Source organism: Vombatus ursinus, unplaced genomic scaffold, assembly GCF_900497805.2.
Source record: "Vombatus ursinus unplaced genomic scaffold, bare-nosed wombat genome assembly UNPS02014807.1, whole genome shotgun sequence".
NCBI lineage: Eukaryota > Metazoa > Chordata > Mammalia > Diprotodontia > Vombatidae > Vombatus > Vombatus ursinus.
Genome location: NW_020954585.1, coordinates 6,531,998 through 6,544,473, shown reverse-complemented (window position 1 = coordinate 6,544,473; position 12,476 = coordinate 6,531,998). Strand labels below are relative to the sequence as shown.

Genomic DNA, 12,476 nt, shown 5'->3' with positions numbered 1-12,476 from the left:
AGTCAGACTATATTATCTTACTTTGGTGACAAAGAAGATCAAAACATACAACCAGAAGAAGAAAACAAAGTCAAAGCTCCTACATCCAAAACTTCCAAGAAAAATATGAATCAGTCTCAGGTTGGAAGAGCTCAAAAGGGATTTTGAGAAGCAAGTAAGAGAAGTAGAGGAAAAACTGGGAAGAGAAATGAGAGTGATGCAAGAAAATCATGAAAAACAAGTTAACAGCTTGCTAAAGGAGACCCAAAAAAATAATGAAGAAAATAACACCTTAAGAAATAGCCTAACCCAAATGGCAAAAGAGGTCCAAAAAGCCAAAGAAGAGAAGAATGCCCTAAAAAGCAAAACTGGCCAAATGGAAAAGGAACTCCAAAAGCTTACTGAAGAAAATACTTCCCTAAAAATTAGAATAGAGCAATTGAAATCTAGTGACTTTATGAGAAATCAAGATACTGTAAAACAAATGCAAAAGATTGAAAAATTAGAAAACAATGTGAAATATCTCATTGGAAAAACAACTGACCTGGAAAATAGATCCAGGAGAGATAATTTTAAAATTATTGGACTATCTGAAAGCCATGATCAAAAAAAAGAGCCTAGACATCATCTTTCAAGAAATGATCAAGGAAAACTGTGCTGATATTTTAGAACCAGAGGGCAAAAAAGAAATTGAAAGAATCCACTGATCTCCTCCTGAAAGAGATCTTCAAAGGAAAACTCCTAGGAATATTGTAGCCAAATTCCAGAGCTCCCAGGTCAAGGAGAAAATATTACAAGCAGCCAGAAAGAAGCAATTCAAGTATTGTGGAAACACAATCAGGATAACACAAGATTTAGCTGCTTCTACATTAAGGGATGGAATATAATATTCCGGAGGGCAAAGGAGACAGGATTACAACCAAGAATCACCTACCTAACACAAGATTTAGCAACTTCTACATTAAGGGACCAGACGGCTTGGAATGTAACATTCTGGAGGTCAAAGGAGATAGGATTACAGCCAAGAATCACCTACCCAGCAAAACTAAGTATAATCCTTCAGGAGAAAAATGGACATTCAGTGAAATGGAGGACTTTCAAGCATTCCTGAGGAAAAGACCAGATCTGAATAGAAAATTTGACTTTCAAATACAAGACTCAAGAGAAGCATGAAAAGGTAAACAGGAAAGAGAAATCATAAGGGACTTATTAAAGTTGGACTGTTTACATTCCTACATGGAAAGATATTTGTAACTCATGAGACCTTTGTCAGTATTAGGGTAGTTTGAGGGAAAAAAAATATATATGTATATATATATATATAGTTAGAGAGATAGATAGAGGACACAGGTGAGTTGAAGATGAAGGGGTGATATCTAAAAAATAAAATTAAGGAGTGAGAGAGAGGATTGTACTGGGAGAAAGAGAAAAGGAGAAGTAGGATGGGGTAAATTATCTCACATAAAACAGACAAGAAAAAGCTTTTACAGTGGAGGGGAAGTGGAGGAAGGTGAGAGGGAATGAGTGAATCTTATCTTCATAGGATTTGGCTTAAGGAGGGAATAACATACACACTTATTTGGGTATGAATATCTCTTACCCTACAGGAAAATAGGGGGAAAGGGGATAATTGAGTGAGGGGGATGATAAAAGGGAGGACAGATTTGAGGAAGGGGTCATCAATTCTGCAAACAATTCTGAGGAGGGACAGGGACAAAAGAGAGAATAGAATACATGGGGGCAGGATAGGAGGAAGGGAAATATAGTTAGTTTTTCACAACTTGACCACTGTGGAAGTGTTTTGCATGACTGCACATGTATAACCTATATCAAGTTGCTTGCCTTCTCAATGAGGGTGGGTAGGGAGGGAGGAAAGGAGAAAATTTGGAACCCAGAGTTTTAAAAACAAATGTTAAAATTATTTTCACATGCAACTAGGAAATAAGATACACAGGCAATGGAGTATAGAAATCTATCCTGCCCTATAGGAAAATAGAAGGGGAAGGGGATAAGAGAAGGGGGAGTGATAGAGGGAGGGCAGATCAGGGGAATGAGTATTCAGAATGCACACCGTATGGAGTGGACAGAGGGGTGAGATGGGGAGAAAATTTGGAACTCAAAATCTTGTGGAAGTGAATATTGAAAAATAAAAATAAATAAATTAATAAAAACAAAAAAACAAAAAGGAGAATGACCTATATGTACAAAAATATTTATGGCATCTCTTTTCTAGGGGTAAAGAATTAGAAGTTGAGGGAATGCCCATCAATTGGGGAATGGCTGAACAAGTTGTGATATGTGATTGTGATGGAATACTATTGTACTATAAGAAATGATGAGCAGGATGCTTTCAGAAAAACCTGGAAAGACTTGCTTGGGCTGATGCAAAGTGAAATGTGCTGTGCACAAAGTAATAGTGATATTGTAAGATGATCAGCTGTGAATGACTTAGCCATTCTCAGCAATATAATGTAGATCATTATAGACAGGTCTGAAAGACTTATGATGAAAAATGCTATCCATCCCCAGAGAAAGAACAGATGGTGTCTGAATATAGATTGAAGCATACTTTTTTCCCGCTTTCTTTATTTTTCTTGAGTTTTTTTTGTCTGTTTTCTTTCATAGCATGACTATTATGGATATGTTTTCCATGACTATACATGTATAACCTATGTAAACTGCTTACCTTCTTAATGGGTGGGGGGGAGGGAGGAAGGGAGAGAATTTGGAACTCAAGAGTTTTAAAAATGAATGTTAAAAATTGTTTTTGGAAGGGGCAGCTAGGTGGCGCAGTGGATAGAGCACTGGCCCTGGATTCAGGAGGACTTGAGTTCAAATTTGGTCTCAGACACATAATACTTAACTAGCTATGTGACCCTGGGCAAGTTACTTAATCCCATTACCTAGCCAAAAAAATAAATAAATAAAATTTTTTAAAAAATTGTTTTTGGGGCAGCTAGGTGACACAGTGGATAGAACTCCGGCCTTGGAGTCAGGAGTCCCTGAGTTCAAATATGACCTCAGACACTTGACGCTTACTAGCTGTGTGACCCTGGGCAAGTCACTTAATCCTGATTGCCTCACTAAAAAGAAAAAACAAAGTCACCCTCTCCCCTCAGTTTTCCTCCTCCATTGTAAAAATTCTTTGGGCCCTTCTTTTATGTGAAATAATTTCCTCCATTTTTCTTCTCCCTTCCCCCTTCTCCCAGTACATCCCTCTTTCTCACCCTTTCCATTTTTATTTTTCTTTTATTTTTTATTAAACTATTTATTAATTTTTAGTTTTCAACGTTCACTTCCATAAGATTTTGAGTTTCAAATTTATTCCCCCTTCCTCTCCTCCCCCCTCCCCAAGATAGCACGCAGTCTGATATAGGCTCTACTTATATGTTCATATTAGTCATGATGAAAAGAAGAATTAGAACCAATGGGAGGAACCATGAGAAAGAAGAATCAAAACCAAACAACAAAAGAAAAGGAGAGCAAATAGTATGTTTCCATCTGCATTCAGATTCCATGGTTCTTTCTCCAGATGTGGACAGCTTTTTCCATCATGAGTCTTTTGGAGTTGTCTTAGATTCTTGCATTGCTGAGAAGTCAGTCACCACACAGTGTGGCTGTTATTGTATACAATGTTCTCCTGGTTCTTCTCACTTCACTCAGCATCAGTCTTTCCAGGTTTTTCTGAAGTCTGCCTGCTCATCATTTCTTATAGCACAATAGGATTCCATTACTTTTATATACCACAGCTTGTTCAGCCATTCCCCAATTGATGGGCATCCCCTCAATTTCCCATTTTTGGCCACACAAAAAGAGCTGCTATAAATATTTTTGTACATGTGGGTCCCTTCCATTTTTCTTTTGAGATCATCCCAATGTAACCTAGCTTCCATCAAGTCCCAAACAAAAGCCTACCTTCTATAGGAAGCCTTTTCCAACTCCTCTTAATTCTAGTGCCTTCCCTCTGTTAATTATTTCCTATTTATCCTATATATAACTTATTTGTTGTATTTGTTTGTTTATTGTCTCCTCCATTAGATTGTAAGCTCTTGAGGAAAATGATTGTCTTTTGCCTCTTTTTATATTTTTTTTAAGGCAATTGGGGTTAAGTGACTTGCCCAGGGTCATACAACTAGTAAGTGTCAAGTGTTTGGTCTGAGGCCAGATTTGAACTTGGGTCCTCCTGACTTCAGGGCCAGTGCTCTATACACTGCACCACCTAGCTGCCCCTCTTTTTATATTCTTGGCACATGGTGGGTGCTTAATAAATGTTGATCGATTGATTCTCCTTGGCAGAAAAAAACAGAAGAAACATAAGAGTTTAGCAGTTCTACTTTCTCTCTCTAGTTTTTTTTTTTTTATGTTATAGACCTCATTTGTAGTTTGGTGAAGCCCATGGACACTTTCTGAGAAGGAGGTGAGAGAAAGGTGCTCCAGCAGATGTCTGGATAACTGAAGTCTCCATCACTACCATACTGGCTGTCTGACCTTGGACAAGTCACTTAACCTTTGCCTGCCTCAGTTTTCTCCTCTTTAAAATGGAGAAAATAATTGCACCTACCTCTCAGGGTTGTAGTGAGGGTAAAATGAGAATATTTGTAAAACATTTTGCAAACCTTAAAGTGCTATATAAATGCTAGCTATCCTTATTATTAATGGAATTACTGGATCAGAGAATATTATTATTTCTATAACTCTTCTTGTACATTGACAGATTGCCCTCTAAAAACATTCTACCTAAAATTACTATGTATCTGATACCTACTTACATGTGTACATAGTGTTGTTTCTCCTGCTAGGATGTGAGCTCCTCAGTGGCAGAGGATGGTTTCTATGTGCCCCCAGTGCCTAACACAATGCCTGACTTCGGGAGGCCCTTACATGCTGATTAGTTGATTCTACCAGCAATGTTTCTCCATAACCCTAACAGCTTTGTTTTGCCACTTTATCGTATTTGCCGATATGATAGGCGTACATCTTTGCCCTCCTTTTGGGTTTTCTTTCACTTTTATTGGTGCTTTTTGTTTTCACATCACATTAATTAATAAATACCTCCTCCCTTCTCTCCTCAGAGAATCATCACTTGTAACAAGTATTAATTTGTTTTTTATTAGAATGTTTTGAACAAGAGCATGAGTGTTTTAACCAGCTATGATTCTGAAATCACTCACTTTGTCAGTGCAAAGTCTTCCTCCAGCAAGTTAGGACTACCCGTGGATCTTAACAAAATGAAGAAATCTGAGGTTTGCAAACTTAGCGAATTACAAATAGTGGGTTGCATTTGTTTTATGAAGAATAATCCAGCAGTGGTTATGCATTCGTTGTAAATATTGTTTCCTTAGTCCCATAAGGACATATATTATTTTTCAGTTATGGAGGGTTGTGTTAGCAGGTATTTGAACCTTTGTAATCATTTATTTAAGAAGCATAAATATGAATATTTTATCATGGCTAAGGAGATTTACTTAAGTACTAGTTAAGGCCACGTGTGGCCTCGAGGCCGCAGGTTCCCCACTCCTGTTAAATTGATGCCTCTTCTTGACATAGAGGTGAGCCTAGGTTCTTGAAGGCTATCCTAAGGGAGTACAAACTTCAGCAAGTCCTACCAAACTGGGAGGCCCAGCAGAGTGTGTACCTGTTATCTATGGACTAGCCTTTCTAAGTGCGCAAAGCTCCCTTGTCAGATAGGTAATCACCAGATAATGAAATCTTCTAGCCCTACCATTCAGCTTTTGAAAACTATCTCCAGTAGCACAAAGGTGCTGAGATCTCCTGCAGTGGAGGAAGTACAAATACCAAGATTATCACAGACCCTTCAAGTCTTGAACATTGATGTATACTGATAGGCCTTAAAGAAAATATCCTTATGCCTCCTTTTGGGTTTTCTTTCACTTTTATTGGTGCTTATTGTTTTCACATCACATTAATTAATAAATACCTCCTCCCTAAACTAAAATTAATTAACTAAAATAGATAGAGAAAGCTAGTTTTTATTCATATATTATTACACTATTAAAATATTTTACTTATTTATTTTCCTCTAAGACAAAGTCCAAGGAGTCTCTAAGTGAAGAAAAGGGTTCCAAACTGAACTCTAAACCCGTGGGAAAAGGAGTATCTCTTTTTTTAGCACAACTGGGTGAGTATTTTATTATATTTCTATATTAAATAGATATTAAATATAATATTAATATCGTTAACTGTTGATATTAATTATCAAATATTATTAATTAATATAATATTAAAATATATAAACATTTTCATGTTTCAGATATATTGTGTATATGTAATAAATACTTGAAAACAATATATCAGCATTGCATAATAGATACAACCTTGGAATAAGGAAGACCTTACAAATCTCGGTCACTTAACCTCTCAGTATCCTCAGCAACTCTCTGAACCTATAAATTAGAGATGATCTGCATCAAAGGAGCAAGTTTGCACATGAGGAGTTTCTGCACCAGGGACATCACAGGCCTTGGCCAATATGTATCCATTTGTGTATTCTTGTTTGTACAGATGGATACGTATTGTTGACATGTACATACATGTTCGTATCATTACATGTATTCTCCATTAATTTATCTTTCTAATGCACTAGTGTGATTCCTTTAGCAGTTTAACATCTTGGGAGTATCAGTGTCACACTTGGGCTGTCAACATCTTTTGTGTTCTCATTCTTGCTCCATGACAGGTCTCACCTTCTTTTCTGGCCTCCATGACATTGGTGATATCTTTTTACTCCTTCTCCTATATAATGCTTTAGCTGCTTAGATCCATCATGTCCTCTGGGCTATTTGTAATTTGGATTCCTCCAAGATCTTTTGGGGTCCCACAGTTAGCAGTCATGTAGTGTCACTGGAAGAATACTAATGGTAAGGAAACATGCCTTTACTGCAGGGAGTAGGTTGGGACTATTCCAAGTATTATACCACTTTCCAAATGTTATCGAGCTCTTCTAATCCCTTCCTCCTATTTAATTCTGGACCCTCTTTTGGTTGCACTGTTTTAGTGATCCAGCTGAGGGTGAGGACCACAAATTTGTAGTCAGCACAGCCACTCTGATTTAATGTCTTTTTCTTTCGTGATGCTTGTAGCTTGGCATCAAGAATAAAGAACTCAGGTGGTGGGGGGTTACCCAGGGTGTCAGATTAACAGGTTAAAAGAAGGTCAAGGGGCAAATATGTATGACGGTTACTAAATCACTAAATTGGTAGACCATGGTGTCAAGGATAGAGAAATGAGGCTAGGGTGGTAAAGAAGGATTGGGAAAATGCAGGTTGGCCCATCAATTGGGGAATGACTGAACGAATTGTGGCATATGAATGTAATGGAATACTATTGTGCTATAAGAAATGATGAACAGGCTGACTTCAGAAAAACATGGAAAGACTTGTATGGTCTGATGCTGAGTGAAGTGAGCAGAACCATGAGAACATTGTACACTGTAACATCCACAATGTGCGATGACTAATATTGATAAACTTAACCCTTCCCAGCAATACAAGGATCTATAAGATATCTCTAAAGGCCTTGTGATGGAAAATGCTATCCACATCCAAAGAAAGAACTATGGAGTTTGAATGCAGATTGAAGCATACTATTTGCTATTTTTTTTTCTTCTGTTGAGTTTTGTTTCCTCTTTCTGGTGGTTCCTTCTATTGGCTCTAATTCTTACTTACAACATCACAAATGTGAAAATATGTTGAATAGGAATGTATATGTGTAGCTTATATCAGATTGTGCTCCATCTTGGGGAGGGTGGTGGGGAGGAAGGGGGAGAAAAATTTTAAACTCAAAAGCATATGGAAGTGATTGTTGATAAATCAAAATAAATTAATAAAAAAGAGAAAATATAAAATTAAAAAAAAAAAAAGAAAATGCAGGTTGGGAGTGGTCAAAGACCTGAATATCATTCACACTAAAATTGTTCTCACAACAGAGTGGGAGACATGGATACATATGGAGTTGTGGTCAGAGATTAGAATTTTGAAGTTCAGGATCACGGTGGTTATGCAATTCTGCGATTATGAACTCAAAGTGTGACTTGTGGATGTGGAACTAAAGTGGGGATTGATGGGAGAGGTCACTTGGAACTGAGCAATTGCATGATTAAGATGTTAGAGAGAGAGACTGACAACATGACTTTTGAAGCATGACTTTTGAAGGGATAAGGTAGAGAGGAAGACTGTCAGACGCTAAAGTGTTTGAGGCATTTAGGAGAGTGACCTGGAAGGAAGTAGATAGGAATAAGCATATTGAGATTGTGTTATGAATATATTCCATGGACTTCAAGTGGAAAGGTTAGTGAGGGATGGAGGTAGAAAGATAAATGGTCAGGAAGCAGCATTTGGAAAGCCTGACCTTCCTGACTATGAGACTCCAGAAAAATGGAAAAAGGAATGTTCTCTAATGGTGAGAGTAGTAAGAAATGTGGTATTCTCAGGGGGACTCTATTCAACAGATATGACAGCTATCTCTCTTGGATATTTTACACAAATCATTCCTTAAGGCTGAGGACTGTCAGTCAGTCAACAAACATTTATTAAATGCCTATTATGTGCCAGGTACTGTACTAAGTAATGGGAATGCAAAAAAGTCTTAAAAGACAGTCCCTGTCCTCAAGGAGCTCACAATCTAATGGAGAAAGCAACAAACAAATAGGGACTAATAAGGTTATATATACAGGATACATGTATAGGATAAATGGAGGGAAGGCGTTAGAATCAAGAGGGTTTGGGGAAAAGTTTCCTGTAGATGAGAGTTTATTGGGACTTAATGGAAGCCAGGAAGTGGAGATAGGGAAAACATTCCAGGCATGGAGGCCAGCCAGAGAAAATGCCCAGAGCCAACATGTGGAGCATTTTGTTTGTGGAACAGCCAGGAAACCAGGTCACTGAATCAAAGAGTAAGTGGTGGGGGTGTAAGAAGACTGGAAAGGGAAGGTGATTAGGTTATGAAGGGCTTTTAATGGCAGAGGATTTTGTATTTGATCCTGGAGGTGAAAGGAAGTCGCTAGAGTTTATTGAGTAGAAGGGCTGATATGATAGGACCTACACTTTAGGAAAATCCCTTTGGTTGATGAATGGATGATGGTTTGAAGGGGGGAGAGGCAGGCCAACCCACTAGCAGGCTATTGCCAGGCATGAGGTGATTGAGGGCTTATACCAGAGTGGTGGCAGGGTCAGAAGGGAGAAGGAGGCATATTTGAGAGATGTTGCAAAGGTGAAATCAACAGGCTTTGACAACAGATGGGGTATGGGGGATAAGAGATTGTGAGGAGTCAAGGATCACTCCTAGGTTTGTGAGCCTCAGAGGATTGGGAGGATAGTGTTGCCATCCATAGTAACAGGGAAGATAGGAGGGGGAATGGTTTAGGGGGAAAGTTCAGTTTTGGACATGTTGAATTTAAGATGTCTGCTGGACGTCCAGTTCGAGATATCTGCAAGGTAGTTGGAGATGTGAAACTAGAGGTCAGCAGAGAGATTAGGTGGGAAAGGTAGATTTTAGAATCATGAGCACAGAGATGATAATTAAATCCATGGGAGCTCATGAGATCAAGTGAAGTAGAATAGAGGGAGAAGAGGGGGGCCCAGGACAGGGCCCTATGGGACACCTATGGTAAAATGGGCATGATCTGGATGAGGATCCAGCAAAGGAGACTGTGGTCTGACATATAGGAAAAAGAGCCAGGAGAGAGTAATCCCCTGAAAAGCTGGAAAGAAGAGAATGTCCAGGAAAAGGGAATGATCAACAGTGTCAAAAGCTGCAGGGATGTTAAGGAGAATGACATTTTGAGGAAAGGTCATTGGATCTGGCAATGAAAAGATCATTAGTATCTTTGAATCAAATGACTTCTTGTTTCTTCTAGCTTTAAGACACTATGTCATTTCTTTGCCTATCCTACTTGCAATTTACCCAAATATGCTCATAATTGCTCTTTGGATATTCTAGTCTCCTCCATTCTTTGTATATGTCCTCTCTATATGAGCATTATAAAATGGTCAAGAAGATTAATTGGATTCATGAAAATCATTTAGAAAAAGCACCAGACTGTGAGTATAGGAGACTCAGCATTGACTTTGAGCTTGGTCAAGGCCCCTAACTTCCCTAATGTCCCTTCCATTGCTAAAAGTTTATGAATCAATGAAAATTTCTTTTCTTACAGCTCGCAATGTGACACTTGATTCTCAGGTACAGCAGTCACTCTGTTCAGAAGCTGTCTTCAAATCAGAAGATAAAGAGGAAGCAGGACCATCACAGCCCATTTCTGACTTTGAAGAGTGTGCTATGAAGGAGATATCAGGTATGTCGATTTTTAAAAGGCGATATCAAGCTTATATGTAAGTCTAAGTACAAAAATGCCTTTCAAAGTTAAAGCTCTGTCTAAATCCTTCTCTGGATAATCCTCAACTCTGTTCCATAATGGAGATTTGATTTTCATTCTTTGAGCATTTTTTTTATGAGGGCAGCAGGTTAGCAGTCATGCAAAAGAGTTTGCATAACTTCAAAATAATAGATATAAAAATGGCTACTTCCTCATTTTTCTACTTTGCTTTCCATTGTAAATTTACTATTAACATAAATGAGGATAATTTATTACTTCAGTAAATCCAATAATCTTCTCTATATCATCGAGGCCACCTTCCAAGCATAATCACAGCTTGGACCTGACATCTTCTGCAAAAGTAGTATAAATCAGGCAAAGAAGCCTTATGATCTGGAACCCCAGATGCCAAAACTGTGTACAAGTGGTTGCTTCTACCATCAACAATTCAAAGGAAATAGATATGGAGCATCCCCTCAACCCCATACTGCAAAGGGACTACTCTCCTAGCTCTAGACTCCAAATTTTAGGTTGCCATTAATGACTGTAAAATCTTGTCTTTGAATGAAGCCATCTTTGTGGTCCTGCTACATTTCCACATGTTCATCGCCCAGTTCAGAAGAGGCAAGTGTACCAAACTAAGCTGGGGGGGAAAATGGACTCCATTGATTAAATCCCATCTTATCATAGTACATGTCACTAACAAAAAATTATGTATGGAAGTTGGAATTAAAAACAACAATTTCTTGACAGATTGGATTTCTCTTAATGAATATTATAGACATGTACAAAACAAGTTTCCTACAGTTGAGAGAGCCTCACTTGGAACACAGATCCCACAGCCCTAGCTTGTGGGTGGAATGGAATTGTAAGCTTATTTTCTTGGTCATTTCAGTTCCAAGAGTTAAAATTCTTAGCATCATTTGTTTCACTTACAGAAGAAACTCAAGTTGCTCTTTCTAGATAAAATGAACTTCCCACCAAATAACTGAGTTAATGTACAAAGAAGTCCCCTAATAATTTTAGCAAACCTAAAATCTACCCAATGTAAACAGTGTATGATAGAAAATAAACAAACAAAAAGGTCTCCGAGAATATCATAAAATACTAAAAGCAGGTACTTAGATAGCTAGATTGAACTGATAGTAATTCTAATGAACATTTATTACAGAAAAATTTGAAAAGTCCAAGGATGGAAGAAAAGAAAAAATCAACACATGGATTAATCACATATACTTCTTTTTCGTGAACACGTTCTTTCAAGCATACAAACATGAAGAAATCATAAAAGAGAAAATAAAGGAAAATAGAATATTGGAAGAAGAATTGGCCCAGAAGAAAAAAATTGAAAATGAAGAAGTGGAAGCAAGGTAATTTTTAAAACATAAAAATTAAATTTGTAAAAAAAACAAAAAGACATACTTATTCAAGAGACAGTAGCCTCTTGAATACTTTAATATGATTTTCCAAAATTTTATAGCAATGAGACATTGAGTGTCAAATGACTTTTTAACATCTAATTCATTCTTCATTCTTCATTTCTTTAAGGTGTTTTTATATTTCTTGGATTTTTTTTTGTAGATTAGCTCTTAGATATTTTATAAGAGCACCAACTCTCACAGGGTTGTTGTGCAGATCAAATGAGTTAAAATATGTAAAGTGCTTTGTAAACCTTAAGGGGCTATGTAAATGCTAACTATTATGGTTATTTTGAATAGAATTTCCTTTTTTATTATTTTCTCCTGGTTTTTGTTATTATCATATGGAAATGGTAGTGGCTCTTTTGAAATTATTTTGAATATTGTTGCTTTACTGAAGCCATTATCCCAGTTTTTTTGTTTGTTTTTTTTTTTTGCAAATCTCTTGAGTTTTGTAAGGAAATTATCATGTTGTATGAAAATAATTTTATCTTCTCATGCCAACGTTCACGTTTTCAATTTTTTATCTTATTTCTATTGTTAGCTTCTTGAAATTTGTGTTAAATAACATAGGGGCTGCCACCAAATGCTTTTTTGACTAAAACTGTACAATTTTTCCTAAGACTGTGCCCAACCATATTTTGGCTAGGTGAAACTCATGTGGCAAATTAGAAGAAACAAAATTAATACAGTGCTATGAACCACCTGGGCTTTAATTATTTTTCATAGTTTTAACTTTTTTATTTAAC

General features: G+C 37.2%; 1 protein-coding gene across 2 annotated transcripts in view; it reads left to right on the top strand.

The window, feature by feature from the left end:
• LOC114052341 (radial spoke head 10 homolog B2-like) overlaps positions 1–12,476 on the top strand; it is a 61,867-nt gene that overhangs the window by 47,202 nt on the left and 2,189 nt on the right. Inside the window, exons 16-19 of one of the 2 annotated variants that reach the window (XM_027874894.1) lie at positions 5,094–5,222; positions 6,025–6,118; positions 10,151–10,288; positions 11,481–11,679. In XM_027874894.1, coding sequence (XP_027730695.1) covers positions 5,094–5,222; positions 6,025–6,118; positions 10,151–10,288; positions 11,481–11,679 — 560 coding nt within the window. The remainder of the gene's footprint in view (positions 1–5,093; positions 5,223–6,024; positions 6,119–10,150; positions 10,289–11,480; positions 11,680–12,476) is intronic. The other variant, XM_027874895.1, reaches the window with a different exon arrangement.